The sequence below is a fragment of the Podarcis tiliguerta genome (assembly GCF_965153285.1).
Source record: "Podarcis tiliguerta genome assembly, chromosome: 7".
NCBI lineage: Eukaryota > Metazoa > Chordata > Lepidosauria > Squamata > Lacertidae > Podarcis > Podarcis tiliguerta.
In genome coordinates this window covers 22296240-22312177 of record NC_139540.1, presented here as the reverse complement: position 1 = coordinate 22312177, position 15938 = coordinate 22296240, and the positions used below count along the sequence as shown (strand labels likewise).

General features: G+C 43.1%; 1 protein-coding gene across 1 annotated transcript; it reads right to left on the bottom strand.

Annotated features, from left to right (window-relative positions):
* Window positions 1–780: 780 nt before the first annotated feature.
* On the bottom strand, window positions 781–14055 carry RRM2B (ribonucleotide reductase regulatory TP53 inducible subunit M2B). Its single transcript, XM_083450836.1, has 9 exons — window positions 13897–14055; window positions 13010–13171; window positions 11001–11117; window positions 10517–10650; window positions 8213–8307; window positions 7595–7728; window positions 6791–6895; window positions 6394–6507; window positions 781–4937 (listed from the first exon to the last, which is right to left on the bottom strand). Exons 1-9 carry the CDS (start codon window positions 13954–13956, stop codon window positions 4785–4787), a joined length of 1074 nt encoding a protein of 357 aa, XP_083306962.1. The 5' UTR covers window positions 13957–14055; the 3' UTR covers window positions 781–4784.
* Between the last annotated feature and the right edge of the window lie 1883 nt (window positions 14056–15938).

Below are 15938 nucleotides of genomic sequence, written 5' to 3'. Positions count from 1 at the left end.
TTTGGGCCGCTCTGGGCAAGAAAAAGCAACCAACCAATTTAATTACTAATGATAATAATGTAGATGGCACTTGTCCCTTTGTATACAGGTTAAGAAGCTTAGTGTGCACATGAAGCCTTTGCAATACTAGGCATAAAAATATTGTGTTAATGAATTTCTGTTCTCTGAAAGAATGTTATTTGTAGCACGCTCCCAGCTACTAAGAACATTAAGTGGCTCAAGCGCTCCATCACATGGACAAACCGGGGTTTCATTTTGCAATTAAGATGCATCACAACAACTGGCTAGAAATTCCCACCAGCATTCAAGGCTAAAGAGTGGGAAGATTTTAGCCAGGTATCTTAAAAAGCCAGGAGCCCTTTGAGCACAGAAGAGAAAGCCAAAGGTGCTGAAAACTGCTCAGGGCAGTAGCGTCCAAAGCTCTGAACAGGGACAGCCAAAATGCTTATGGATGCAGGGCATGTTGCAGGGAGTCCCACTGTGCAAACAGAAATCCTTGCATTGATGGGACACGGTGGTTGAATCCTGCCCCATTTGTCCATCCAGTCAAGCACTGTGTACTTTGATTGGCAGTGGCTCTGCAGAATCTCACACCTTTTCCACCACTTGCTTTTATCTGGAAATGCCAGGGATTGGACCTCAGACTGCCTGCGTGCCCTGAATGTGGCCTGCCACAGGGCGACGGTACCTTCAAACAGTACATCAGAGCTGACACAAAAGTAATATGCACTATTATTTGTGAAATAAGAGGAAAACTTGCAAAATGAAAACCACAGGTGGTAGAGGATGTTCCAGCAAATTTTATTTGTGCCGCTGTATATTTTTCTAAACAAAAGGAACACCAAACCAGGAAGCTTTTTCTTCTGTCCCTCTTTAGTACACCTGTCCTCCTCACATACTGAGGGCCCTTATTACGGTAATTTCTTTGGTCGCAGGACAGACTCTCCTACAGCTGCAAACGGGTTGCGAGAATACATCTGGCTCACAGGAATGAGCAGGTAAAGCTGCTTGCAGGCATTTCAAAAATGATGGGCTCTGTCATGAAGTTTCTATATAATCCATCTTGTGTTATGTTTTACTCATTTGCTGTAGGCCCTGGAAGAGCAAAGGAATAACCAGCCCTCACACAGGTCTGTTATAAGATGCGTTGTGAATGCCTGGATCCAGCAACGTAATTGATTTACATCTTTGTGAAGACCTCTGGCCATTTGGCCATTCGCACTGCAATGATGATCTGGGATCCATTGAACCATCCGGACATCCTTATTCAAATAGGAATACCCATCCTTATGTACAGTCACTAGATTGACTAGAGCTGGATTGGGGACAAAGACTGAAATGCCCTTGGTAACGCAAAAGGGCTAAGAAATATTAAAAGCCAAAATGGACTCGACTATTCATCAAACAGGGTTGGCTTGATTGAAACCTTTTCAGATATTCAACCTCAACTTTTCTTTCTTTCCCCCATTCACTACTCTGGCCAGCCAGTTTCTGGCTTTGATGCTTATAGTACATGCTGTATAAGGAAGATAAGTTTCTTTAAAAAAAGACCCAATTCTGATATTGTATTGTGACATCTACTCAAGACATATTATAGGACACATAGTCAACCACATGGCACTCATGCAGTCAGAGCTACAGTGAAGAGATGGCCAAAGTTTCCAGCCAGAAGTCTTCAGACTCTATGATTAGTCCTCCTGGAGCACGTTATGGCAGAAGCTGGACTTGTTTCGAGTAACCAGAATTATGGTTTCTAAAGAAAATAAAGTGTTAAAACAGGCAGTTGTCATATTCCTTTTCTGAAGTACACATAAACGTTCTTTATAAGTTACATGAATTTAAACCATGTTTCATTGCAAAATATAGTTCAATTAACAGAAACCTCTATTGAGAAGGTTAAAATGAAATAATCTTAAGCCAGGGAAGGAACCCACCCTTCCCTGTCATGTAAAAGTAATTGCTTATTTTTCTTATTTACTCCTTCCATGTCCTCTCTTCAAGGAACTCAAAGCTACAAGCATGACACCTGCTGCCCAAAATGATGACAAGAACCCTGCAAGGTAGGTGCAGCGGAAAGTTTTGTGTGACTGTCCCAAAGTCACCTAGTGAGTTTCATAGCTGAAAGGTGATTTGAGCCCAGGCCTCCAGAGTTTCTATTCAAAACTCTATCCACTATGGCCATCTGCCTCTCTAAGGGCAATTCAGTCTAACTGTCCACACTGGTATAGCCCCGCCATTTTGAAATGTGGTGACAACAGTTAATGCAGTCGTCAGCGCTACAACTATAGCTCTGCCATGCACTGCAAATCTTTATGTCATAGGCAAACTGTAGTTGGAAGGACCACAAGGATCATCTAGTCCAACCCGCTGCAATGCAGGAATCTTTTTTGCCCAGTGTGGGGCTCGTACCCACAAGACAGGAATTAAGAGTCTCATGTTCTACCAACTACGCCATCCCAGGGATGTTTACATACAGCATGAATTCACCTCCAACTGAACTGAGCACTCGTTAATTCTATGCTCCACTTGCATTGGTAACTGAAATAGTGTTTCCCCCTCCCCCAACAAGAAGTCGAGAAAATATAGTATACCCTGTGGAGTGAGAATAATTTTTGCTACTCAGCGGAGTTTCCAACATACTGTATTGCTTTCAGGGTGAAACAATCCAATTCAATGCTTAAGACCATTCATGAAGAAGGTAAAGGTAAAGGTAAAGGGACCCCTGACCATTAGGTCCAGTCTTGACCAACTCTGGGGTTGCGGCGCTCATCTCGCTTTATTGGCCGAGGGAGCCGGCGTACAGCTTCCGGGTCATGTGGCCAGCATGACTAAGCCGCTTCTGGAGAACCAGAGCAGCGCACGGAAACGCCGTTTACCTTCCTGCCGGAGCGGTACCTATTTATCTACTTGCACTTTGACGTGCTTTCGAACTGCTAGGTTGGCAGGAGCAGGGACCGAGCAACGGGAGCTCACCCCGTCACGGGGATTCAAATCGCCGACCTTCTAATCAGCAAGTCCTAGGCTCTGTGGTTTAACCCACAGCGCCACCCACGTCCTTTTTATGAAGAAGGTATGGCAGTGTAAAAAAAACCAAAAACCTGCCTAACCCCCCCCCCACACACACTGCTCTTCCATTTCCACTGAACCCCTTTCCATTTCTGTATAGCTGCTGTTCTTAGTCACAGAAATGTGGCACAGCACAATAGGAGCTGCTTGTATGCCTGTACCCCTTGAAAGGCACATGCACAATGGCAAAACAACATGCCAAGGATACAGGCACCCTGATTTCAAACTGAGCACTAAGAACATCTATTGCCTTTGGCTCTTGGTGTTATTTAGGTATCCCACTTTTCCTTCCAAGAGCAAAATGTGACATACATGAAGTAGCCAAGTGGTTGTTTATCCACGCCCTGGACAAGACCCACACCTATTTATTATTATTGACTTAGCTTCAAAAAGCTAACTGCATTACGTGCCTTCAGTCCATATCCTAACTGCAGAAAGAAAGCCATAAGACTTTGACTTTGCAAAATACCTGCTGGCCTTGGATACAGATTGGAAGACAATCTTCAAGCTTGCTTTCCATACTCTTTGATACAAGGAGGAATGATCCTGGAGTAATCTCTGCTGGCTCCTCTGAAGGACTGGTCTAGCTCAGATGATCACAGCTACAAGCCTTCTGCTTGCACATGAAACCTGTCTGCCTGAGCCCCAATTAAACCAGGAAAGCTCCGATTAACCACAGCTTCCTGTCTCATTGAAACTGAGAAACTTCAGTTACCTGCCTTGAAACAAGGTGGGTTATCAAACCAACTTCAATATATGGTTTAATACCCTGGCTTATTCAGAAGCAGGTAGTTCTAGTTTCCCATTCAAACCAAACAGGGAATCATGGTTAATTAGAGCTGGCCTGCTTTAATCATAGCTCAGGAACGAGGGAACTGCTTGTACAGTATATGTAAAAGGCTTGTGCATATCTTGGCTTAGTAAGATCATATGGTTGCTCAAATGCAGAGTGTGTGTGCATCTCAGCTCAATGAATCCAGAGAATGAAAGAACAAATTTTCAGTGCAATGAAAGCTTTAGTTATTACCGTGATTCAACACACAGCTGACCAAAGCAATTCTAAAGGGGGCGGCATGGGATAAAGGAGGGCACCATGGTGGAGGATGTGGCACTGCCTAACCCCTGCTGCTTGCTCTAGCCAGAAGGGGAGCGGGGGGGAATCACTATGCCTATTCCAGGACCCTTTCTGTGGGGCCATTCGATCCTGCAGATCCGAAGGCCTGCTGCAATCCATCCTGTTTCAAGCCCTACCACAGCACATCTTCAACGCTACGTGTACACTAACGGAGAATTTTAGGGGTGCACTGGGAGTGTAAGAACTGTTCTGCCAGTGGAACTCCTCTCCACCCACTGAGCAGCACTTACACAGCATCCTAAGGTGGCTTGGGCCATCTTGAGGACTGCAGCCTTACTGCTCTACATAAAACAGCAAATTGAGGCTTGCACAAATGCCACAATTGTATGACTCAAAAACTGTTAAGTAGAAAAGTTGCATGAATTATAAAAGGGACTTTTGGTAAAGAGGACCCCCCCACACACACAGTCATTTACATCACCATCTGCAATAAATATGTCATATAAAAAACTTCATCATGTGCGGAAACATGGAAAAATGTTCCCAGAACTCTCTACTTCCAGTAGAAGAAATAGCAGCTTTTCAAGCAGGTAAGTGGCACGTGAACATTTTTTGTAACACTCGTCTTCTGAAGAAGGCAATCCTAGAAGTCAGCATCCAGAGTAAAAACGTTATCGTTGGTGTCAGCCATAACTGCGAAACGCTGATACTCCGAAACCCTCTTTTCAAAGAAATTGGTTTTTCCTTCCAGCGAGATGTTCTCCATGAAGTCAAAAGGGTTTTCTGCTTGAAAGACCTGAGAAAAAGCAAAGTTATTATTAAATTGCAGTTACTGGCCTAAGGAAGACAACATTCCTACAAATTTCTGGTAGATAACTGCTGGAGGCCTTTTCTACTGAGATAGTACTCCTTTCTCTTAATAGCAAAAAAACCCAAACACCCTTCTATAACAAGGCCTTTGGCTGATTAAACAACTATGGCCTTTTAAATAAGTTTGTGGAGAAGGGTTTGTTGTTGTTATGTTAGCTGTTTTGTGCTTTGCTTTTGTATTTTTATGCTGTAAACCACCCTGTGATCTTGGGATGAAGGTAGGTATATAAATTTAATAAAAAACAAGTAGAATAATTCTGCCCACAGCCTTGTCTGGGCACAAGCAAAGGCAACAAAGCTTTAATTCTTCTGCAGTTACTTATCTGCCTGCTATATGGCAGCTCCTGAATTATCACCTCTTCCACTTTCTCAGGCACCTTTACCAAAGCTAAATTTCATAACTGACAACACATATTCTGAGGCCATTGAGACAGAATGACAAGTCCCACTTTGGCATTACATGAACCAAGCCTGGGCGATGTATCAATCAATACATCGCTCAGGGCTGATATGAGAATCAGAGCATGGTGTCTGCTTCACCCAGTGGTATATTGTGGGTGAAGCAGCCACCGCTTCCGAGTCATAACTTCTTAGACAATATTTTAATTTGACTTATTGGGCCCTAATGTCTGATACTCACATTTCAGTGAGTGTTCTATTGTCTCTTTTGTTGTTTTATTTTACTTGTGTTCTTTTTTTTACCATAGAGCGGTACCTTGGTTCTCTAACACAATCTGTTCATTCGACTCCCAAAACCATTCGGAAACCAAGACGCGGCCTCCGATTGGCTGCAGGAGCTTCCTGCACTCAAGCGGAAGGCTGCAGAAGCCGTGGAAGCCACGTCAGACGTTCGGCTTCCGAAAAACATTTGCAAACCGGAACACTTACGCCGGTTTGCGCCATTCGGGACCCAATCTGTTGGACAACTAAGCCGTTTGGGAACCAAGGTACCACTGTACGTTATTTGTTAACAATGTGTTACTTGTAACATTACACTGCAAGTCACCCTGCACACTATTTATTTTGCTGCAGAAAGGTGGAATACAAATTTTCTGAAATAAATGATACAAAACGATATAAATAAATAACACTATTAGTAAATAAGATGTACAGTATTTTGCAAGGCGACCTGACCAAAGAAGGACTAGTCAAAACATTCCTGGTTTTATTCTATACATCGTATATTTTATTTCCAAGTGCTTACAGAGCTCAGGCACAACCCTGAAACAAATGACTATGGCAAAACTTCCTAAGGCCCAACCCCACTTACCTGGGAGTAAGCCCCATTGAATTCAACAGGACTTACTTCTTAGAATGCATGGTTAGGATTGCATTGTAAGGAGACTAGTGTTAAATGTTTATATCTTCCTGAGCTACCTTACCTTGGAGAAGCCCAGTTCCAGAAGTAACCGATCTGCTACAAACTCAATATATTGTTTCATCAGAGTGCAATTCATTCCAATTAAGCCAACTGGCAAGGCCTCTGTCAAAAACTCCTGTAAATTAGAAAAAGGTAAAATATTTTAGGAGGAGCACAATTCCAGCTACTTAGGAATAACCCATTATAGTCTGATTACCATGTTAACAGAGGCCACTTTAAAGAGAGCCACAGCTACAACACATTGAGATCTGGAGATGTATGTCAAGGTGCTCCATCCTGAAGCAACTGCAGTGACAAACAGAGACTGGTGCAAAAGTGAAGTAGAGCAGGCACCTGACTTTTTAAGAGGAATAGTATTTTGGATGCAGAAGAAGAAACCCGGAGACTCGTCTGCTCACCTGTTCAATTTCAACTGCATTGACAACAATCTCTCTGACTCTTTCTTCTGAAGGTTTATTCACTAAGTACTGAAACATTAGGCAGGCAAAGTTGCAATGGAGTCCCTGAAAAATGAGAATGAAATGGAAAATAAGGGACACTCACCTTGCTTCTACAAACCAGCAGCAAAAACTCTCTTTTTCCACTTTTATTTATTTAAGGTGCATATATATATGTGTGTGTGTGTGCGTGCCTTAAATACATACATAAATATATCCATCCATCCTAAAGTAAACGTTAAAAGGGCCAAGCTTTTTACAGCAACACCCACCCACAATTTAAAAAACTGAATAGAACTAGCCAGAAGATATTGATAAGACAGCAATATAAAGCAGCAAAGAAGAGAACAGGGGTCTCCTAACAACTCTCAGCACCCCTTGACAAACTATGGTCCCCAGGACTATTTGGGGGAAGCCATGGCTGTTTAAAGTGGTATGATACTGCTTTAAATGTATAATGCAGACAGGGCCAAGTTGGCTTCTAATCCACCCACCCTGATTTTTCATATTTTAAAAATTTCAAGACAGCAACATGCATTATTAGTTGGGGGAAAACACATCATTCTTATTAAAATGAGCTGTGCTTAATCTAAAGTGATACATTTACACTATTTTATTTCAACAATTCACATACTACTGGTTGTTTTAAAAAAAAATCAAGTGTGGGGGGATTTCTACTATCTGTGACTCTTTTATTTGGATGGTTTTGCTTTCAGAGAACAAGACTGGACCCCATTTTGAACATCAGCCCCTCCCCCACATTACTTCATCTCGGCTAATGAGTTCATTGGAGAAAGTGAGGCCCGGCATCAGTCCTCTTTTCTTGAGCCAAAATATAGCCGCAAAAGAACCAGAGAAGAAGATCCCTTCGACGGCAGCAAAAGCAACCACCCTCTCGCCTGTTTCAGGGGAGATAAAAAAAACACACACACACATTATGGTTACAAAGTTCAGACACCAACCCCTCAAACTGTAAAATAGAATGTTGCAACATATAAAAGGAGAGGAAATTCCAGTACAAATACAGTAACAATCTGCACTGAAAGCAACATAATTAACAAGAAAACAAAATATTTTTTACAGAACACAAAACTCAAATGCAAAAATGCAGTATGAACTCGAGTGTCCCTCCTCTCCAAAAACGCCCCAATCCTGGTAGTCTTAAGCATAATTTATAACCAGCTCATTCAACCACCTTCAGCCACAGGATAACACAAACCAACACCATAGCCCCTCCTTCCTGGTCTCCCACTCAGGTAGAGTCTTACTCTATACCAGTTCAGTTTCTTACACTGAGAGGTATTAAACAACTTCAGAACACTCAAAAACATTATCTCAACTAAGGCACGTATAGTGGGAATGCATTACTCAGAAGCAACCTACCAAAAGTGGCTTCCCTGTCTCTTATCCACCTCAGTGCCCAGTCAGCTTTCCTCTTGACGCACGGCATTGTTTCAATAGCATTAAATAAGAAGTCCCTGGAAAAAACAAACCAAAAGATAGCAAGAATCTGAGGCACCAGTATCACGTCCGTGCATCGGACAACATGGGTGGTTTAGCTGTTTTACCCAAAGCGGACCACCGAAATTAATGAACATGACTAAGCTAGGGTAAAACATAGTTGAATGCCACCCTAGGGCTGTGCAAGACACCCCAATACAGTTTGGAACCCAATTTGGTAATCCTGATCAGGCCCTATTCCACCCAGATCACTCCGGGGCCCAGCCTAATCTGGGCCAAACTCAGAACCCGAACAGGATCAGGGCCTTGTGCAGCCCCAAGTGGCAAGAGGTGTGGGGAAAATGAGATGATACAAGCAGCCTCCTTCCACCGCCTCCCTGACCGCAAGTTCAATCACGGTGAAGCAGGGGGTCACCCACAGATGGCTCAATCCTCTCGTAACAGATACATGACTAAATGATCTTCTGAATGTGTGCACGTTGTGGCAAAACAAGAAGCTTCTGCATCTTGAAGAACGTTAAGGCACAAACCTTTTTCAGAACCTGCCTTCAAACTAGAAGGAAATATTAACTCGTTTCACCACTGAGTAATTTACAGCATGAGTGACAAGGCTATTTCATTTCAGCACATTAATTCTGAAGGAAAAGTCACCCTTTGGTCAACAGTGACTGGTATGGTAGGACAGACTGGACACCTGTCCAGGGAAGCCACTAGTGAACCTAGTGACTGCTCTGTCTTTAAATAAATAAAAAAACCATATGAACTGGATAGGGGAGAGAGACGAAACCAGTATTCAACTGATTTCTACCTTTTTACGTCATTTCTCACATCCAGCCCCTTTATGGAAAAAGTTATTCACCGTTCTATCCTAGCTACACACATTTTCCATCTTTGTAATTTTGCACAATTTTATTCAGGGCTGCATGTATTCTGCGATTTCATGAAAGTGCTGTGTGAAGCCATAATTGGTGCAGAATTCCCAGCATTTCAAGAATCACGATTTTAAAATCATGTTTCTAGTCCATATGACTGGCCATGAGCCTTGAAGGTGTTTTGTAGAATCTCGGAAGTTATATTTCTAGAGGTCAATGAGAGGGCCTCAATACCATGCAGTTCCTTGCTCTTTCTCATACTTACTTGAAGCTGAATTATTCAAATTAAACAAATGCATGCAGTTTCTTAACTTGTATCATTTACACAGAGGAAGGTTTTTTTTTAAAAAAAAGTTCAATTTTGGATTACTCTGATGAATATTGGTTCCTATTTTTAAGCACAAAAACACATACTGCTCTGAGTTTAATGAAACTCCTGCTATGATAATGAGCTGCAATGAACCTTCGCCGCAAGCATACCTGTGAGGAGATTGGAAACGTCGGAATCATCTGAAAGAATGATTTGGCTCTGACTTCTCCTAACCATAAAGGGTAAAGGGAACCCAGACCATTAGGTTCAGTCGTGGTGGACTCTGGGGTTGTGGCGCTCATCTCGCTTTATTGGCCGAGGAAGCCGGCATACAGCTTCCGGGTCATGTGGCCAGCATGACTAAGCTGCTTCTGGTGAACCAGAGCAGCGCACAGAAACGACGTCTACCTTCCCACCAGAGCAGTACCTAGTTATCTACTTGCACTCTGACATGCTTTCGAACTGCTAGGTTGGCAGGAGCAGGGACCGAGCAATGGGAGCTCACCCCATCATGGGGATTTGAACGGCCGACCTTCTGATCTGTGGATTAACCCACAGCGCCACCCGCATCCTCTCCTAACCATAGTTTAGCTTTAAACAAACCACAATTCCCAAGCTGAGAAGTCACAGTGAACTGTGGTTTGTTGAAAGGAGGAAGTAGATGTTTTTACCTCCAAGTCCCACTGTGGCTTAATGCTATACAGTGGTACCTCGGGTTACAGACGCTTCAGGTTACAGATGCTTCAGATTACAGACTCTGCTAACCCAGAAATAGTACCAGGTTAAGAACTTTGCTTCAGGATGAGAACAGAAATCGTGCAGCGGCGGCGCAGCAGCAGTGGGAGGCCCCACTAGCTAAAGTGGTACCTTAGGTTAAGAATAGTTTCAGGTTAAGAAGGGACCTCCAGAACGAATTAAGTTCTTAACCTGAGGTACCACTGTAGTGATCTCTCCTGTTATGTCTGAACCAGGACAGAGTCATTCAGTATGGAAAGAACACAATACAGAAATCCTCTATATTGTGGCAATACTTACGGTGATTACCTTTTCTCAGGATCCTTGATGTAAGTGTCTATTAATAAACTGTACATCTCTGAGTGAACATTTTCTATTAGTATCTGGAAGCCATAGAAACAGCGAGCTTCTGGGATCTGCACTTCCTGACTAAAACGTTCCACCTGACAACAAAAGAAGGTTAGAGGTAATTCACACATATACATTCTTAACAACTCATAGAAGGGTGCATGATTCTACCATCACTGGAAAGCACTACATTTGATGTAGTTATCAGATGACAGGAAACTATGGCCAAAGGAATGGGTGTTTCCTATCAACCCTTGGAGCTGCAATCCTCAAGTGCCAACTTATCTAAGGACCTTAAATATTTGAACTGCTTGCTCAAAACACTAATGGCAAATAAGCCTTGAGGTCAAATGCCAAAGTGTTTCATCAGCTTGACTGCAGGTGCTGAAATAGCAAATAAGGCAGGCAGCACAGGGTTAGAAAAGCAGCCCCTAAAGTAACTTACCAGGTTTTCATTCACAATTCCATCGCTGGCTGCAAAAAAAGCCAGGATATGTGAAATAAAGTATTTTTCTTCAGGTTTCAGTTTGTTCCAGTGAGGAAGATCCTTTGATAAGTCAACCTTTGTGAGGAAGAAGAAAAATTCATTGCAAATTTATACTTTAGTGGTTCATTAATAACTCTGTAAGACAAAAGAAACTCTTGAGGGAAATGAAATGGCAAATTCTTTATTTATTAATTTTCTATACTGTTTTTTCATCTGTAGATCTCAAGGCAGCTCACAACACAAAGATACAAGATAAGAACACAAAATACAAAAGAACAACAGCAACAAAACCAAAACAAACCAATATCTACCATCTAACATATATTGAGCTCTCAGTGTCACTGACTGCAATTTTTGTATCTTATTGCCATTCAGTTACCGCCTTACCATTTTCTCCTTTCTCTAGTCCACAAAAGCTTGTGGTGTAATAAATGTATTAAGAGTTTAAGGTGCCACATAATCCTTTTATTAATACGCTTAAAGTTCATCCACACTCAACAAGTCAGACACAAAAAGATGAACCAGCTGCTTCCAGAAAGACTACCTAAAACAGCACATTATCAGTGGCCCATATCAGTGTTCAAATGCCTGGGAGAAGACAAATGTCTTTGCCTGGTGCCAAACACATGACAATGACAGCACCACGTGAGCCTCTTTGAGGCAAGTGTTAGTTATGTATCTACAACTCTCAGCACCCTTTACAAGCTACAGCTCCCAGAATTCTTTGGGAGAAGCCATGACTTTTAAAGTGGTACAAGAGTGCCTTAAATGTATGGTGTGGTATGGCTCCCCTTTATCACATACACAGCCCAACAGGACAATGACAATAATCCACCAACAGCATACAAATCAATATGGCTAACCTGATCCAAAACACCCACCCACCCCACTCACACATGAAAACAAAGATCACCACAGCCAATCACAAGCAAACAATCACACCCTAGGCCAACCCCAACCTCTCTCACCACCAAAGGAACACAAGTGAACAACACAAACAACGCTGACCCCAAACTCTACATACATTAAACATAATAGAAACACCGCCACCCGACCCCACCCCCTTCCATTTTCCCTCTCTCCACCCCCTCCCTTTTCTTTTTTCTTTTCTTCTCCTCCTAATGCCTCAACAAATGAAATGGATTTGTAAAAATGTTACATGGAAAAACAACAATGAGGCTTTACACTTACTTCTGTAAAACAAGAAAATCCTTAATAAAATATAAAGTTAAAAAAAAATAATGTATGGTGTGGTTGTGACATCAGTGAATGGAGTCAGTCTTTCGTCACCCTCTCTCCTAGCTGTCCCTAAAGTCTGGCTTTCCTAGGTCTCTTGACCCTTCCTTTCTTTTTTTCTCCTATACCAACCAAAACACTTAAGTGGCTAGAGGAACTCCCCTACGAAAAAAGCCTATACAATGTTTGAGGTGTTTTTAGTTTAGAAAAAAAAGCAAGTAAGGGTGGTCATGATAGAGGAATATAAAAAGATGCATTCTGTGGAGAAGCTTTTCTTCTTGTCTCATAATACCAGAACAGGAGGTAATGCAATGAAGATGAATGTTGGAATATTCAAGGCAAAAAGGCGTATTTCTTCACACAGTGCCTAGTCAAAATATGGAATTCATTAAAAGATGTAGCTGTGGACACCAATTTGGGTGGCTTTAAAATGGAATTAGGCAAATTCTTAGAACTATCCATTAAGAATTATAGCAAATTCTAAGGCATTTGGAAGCCACTTGGGAACTGGATACCCAGCTGCCTCCTCTTCCAAAATGTCCTGAAATGTTTCAGAAACGACTTGAAAGTGGTGTTGAACTACGCAAGTCGAGCATAGACTTAAGCTTGCTTTGTTTGCATAGGAACCCCATTGTCATTGTGGAAACTGTGATGCCTCTAACACAGCAGGACACAGAATACACACCTGCACGCACAAACACACCCTTACATCTGCATGTTGCTACACTCACCTCTTCTGCTGTCCAGAAGGAAGCTTGTGCCTGCTTGTACATTTTCCAAATGTCTGGATACTGAATGGGGAAGATGACAAACCGGCGAGGGTTTTTCCTTAAAAGAGGCTCTTCGCACGGTTTTAAACCATCCTCAGTCTCACCTGAAGACGGCAACAATCTCTAAAGCAAGAACACAACGAGTGGTCAATAACATCGGCCCAGAGATGGAAAGAAGATAAAAGTCTCAACCAGAGAAGAATGGCAGATTAAGTTGATGAATTATGCCGAAATGGCAAAAATGACCGGAAGAATCAAAAATCAGGAAGACCAAAATTTTAATAATGGGGGAAATTTATAATTTATCTTAAAAATAATTCTAAACAGTTAAAATAGTTAGTAGGATTGGAATAACACTTGTAGTTTAATGGTGAATTTTGAATATAACGGAGACGTAAAAGATCTGGATTATTATAAAAGATGCAGGAGTAAATGACTAACACTGGGACCCAGAAAGGGGAGGAGGGAAGTCCAGGAGATTCTTGGGAATCTTGTTTTTATGATGTATGTTGCATATGTGATTGTAAAACTTTATCTGAAGAACCAAATAAATAATTTTTCAAAAAGTAAACGAGCACAAGAGTCGTAGAGGGTGCGCTGGTTTTCTACGCCGCCTCGCTGAAAACTCAATGACGTATTATATAACTTAAGTTTTACTCGGAAGTCAGAGCCACGGAGCGCGGCGGAGTTGACTCCCGAGTAAGCGCGAGCATAGGATCGCGGCCCTGGAACTCGATCCTGCGTGCGCCTGCTCGGGTGTAAGGGCCTCCGGGTTCGACGGGGGCCTGATCCCCAGGAAACGCGCGCACACATCCGGGGAGACGGAGATCCCAATCTGCCCTGCTCACCTCGTCCCCCTGCGGCCTAGCAGCGCCGCACGACGCAGGGCGCTCCCGTTGCTCGCCCATGGCCCCGCAGCGGGCCCGGCCCGGGAGCAACGCCGGCGAAGGGAAGGCGGCGCCGACGACGGGGACCTGCGCGCAGCAGCAACCGGCGGACCTGCAAGGGCAGCGGCGTCGGAAGAGGCCACGACTCGGAGGCTCCTCCTCCCGGAGGCGGGATTGTGTGCGGCCGAAAGGGAAGGCAAATGCTCGCTCTCCCTCTGCAAAACTGAGTCTCTCCTCCTCGTCGTCGTCCTTTAAGTCAAGGCGCAGACACAGGTCGAGACAAACAAAAATTAAATTAATAAATAACCCGTCTCAATTCAGCGCTCCGCCTCAGTGGCCGGGAAGAAGTTTAAGCTTAAAAAAATGTGAACTAGAAGGTATGTAAAATTATGTTTTAACATGCAATCGAGTTTGCATTATTCACCCATCAGCCATGGGTGCTTCAGTTGAGATTTCTGCATTGCTTGGGGTTTGGAATAGATGACAGTGGGACTCCCTTCCAGTTCCAGAGATCTGTTATTATGCTAAACTGATCATCCCAGAGGATCTTGCTCCCTTAAGAGCACTTATTAGTTCTACCTGAAGAGGCAGAGATTGAACTTGACCAAGCTTTTGAAGGACACCAGATTGGGCTGTGTACACGCCTATATCTTTAAAACCCATTTTAAGCACATTTCAACCAACAGAGAATTACGGGCCCAGTAGTTTGTTAAGGAATTGTAGTTCTGTGAAGGTTAAACTACAGTGCCCAAAGTGCTTTGAAGGGATCAGAGTGGTCAAAACAAAAATGAATGGCAAAAAGCTCCCGAGGATCTCTCCAAATGGGGTGAATGGACAACAGAATGGCTCCGCATCAGCTGTGCAGTTTTTATCAGCCTCAGTATTTTATCTACAACATATGGCAGCTTTTCCTTAACAAATATATTCACAAAGCTTGAGTTAAAAGCTCAAGTTAAAAGTCTTAGAGAAAGTCCTAGAAAGTATCGGGGAAAGCCTTAATTAGCTCCAGCTCGACTCAGTCTACCAACTAATTATCAGCAGAAGTGGCGATTAATTGCTCTATTTTGGGAGGACGCCGAGCTTTCCGATTTACAGCAGAAATTAGTAGCGGCTGCATCTCCAGGGAAATGACTAGGAAAAAGAAGCGACTGGTCTCATCTCCAGAAGTGAGCCCACAGCAGAAGTGCAAGCAGGGTAACTGGATGATTTCGTAAGAGGACAGAATTCAGAACCTACCACATCCAACAGAGCACATTCCCAGGTAGGTGAGGACGCTTTAATGGGTGGAGATCACCCAGGGGAGAATGCTGAGACGAGCGCCCATGAACTACTATCACAGAGGGCACTGCTCTATGCGGAAATACTCAAGGACCACTGTCTGCTGACTGCAAGAACAGTGGAGGAAATTAACAGCAAATTAGAAAAGGCAACGTCTCTTTTGACTGAGTTGGTGCTTCTGGTTGACCAGAAATGGCTCCCTCAATTCTAAAGAGGCAGACCACAGCTTTGCCCTTCCCCATGACCATCGTGTACAGGGGTGTAACCGGTCTGGACTTGATAACGGAGAGACTACAAATAGTAAAAATAACAATAGGGAAAGTAGGGACCTAATCCTACAAAGCACTCAAGTAGCTCTCAATATATATCCTTTCAATGGTAAGCTGCCTTACTGGAAATCAACTGACAGCATGAAGAGAAATTTTAAGCAGGAAGAAGGCATGAGATTATATGTTAAAAGTAGCACTTGGTATTCGGCCTGGAACCTCATTGGTAACCAGAGCGGCTCTTCTGAGGACTGGTATCCTGCGGTCTCTTTGGCGTGCCTAGTAATCATTCTGCTGCACTTTGGATCAGTTGTCATTTCTGAACATTCAAAGGCAGGCCTATGGTGCAGTCTTGAGGTTAGTAGGGCATGTATCACAGTGGTCTGTTCCTTGTTTATCAGGAGAGGGTGTAGCAAAAGTACCCTCTGGTTAGAAAAGAGACACTCCTGGCCACAAATA

Excerpts from the sequence above, each read along its gene's own strand:
- RRM2B (XM_083450836.1), bottom strand. The coding sequence starts at position 13,956 with ATGGGCGAGCAACGGGAGCGCCCTGCGTCGTGCGGCGCTGCTAGGCCG. Across the intron at positions 10,651-11,000 it reads GAATTGTGAATGAAAACCTG|GTGGAACGTTTTAGTCAGGA; the intron begins GTAAGTTACTTT and ends TTTTGTTGTCAG. Across the intron at positions 4,938-6,393 it reads TGGAACTGGGCTTCTCCAAG|GTCTTTCAAGCAGAAAACCC; the intron begins GTAAGGTAGCTC and ends GCTTTTTCTCAG.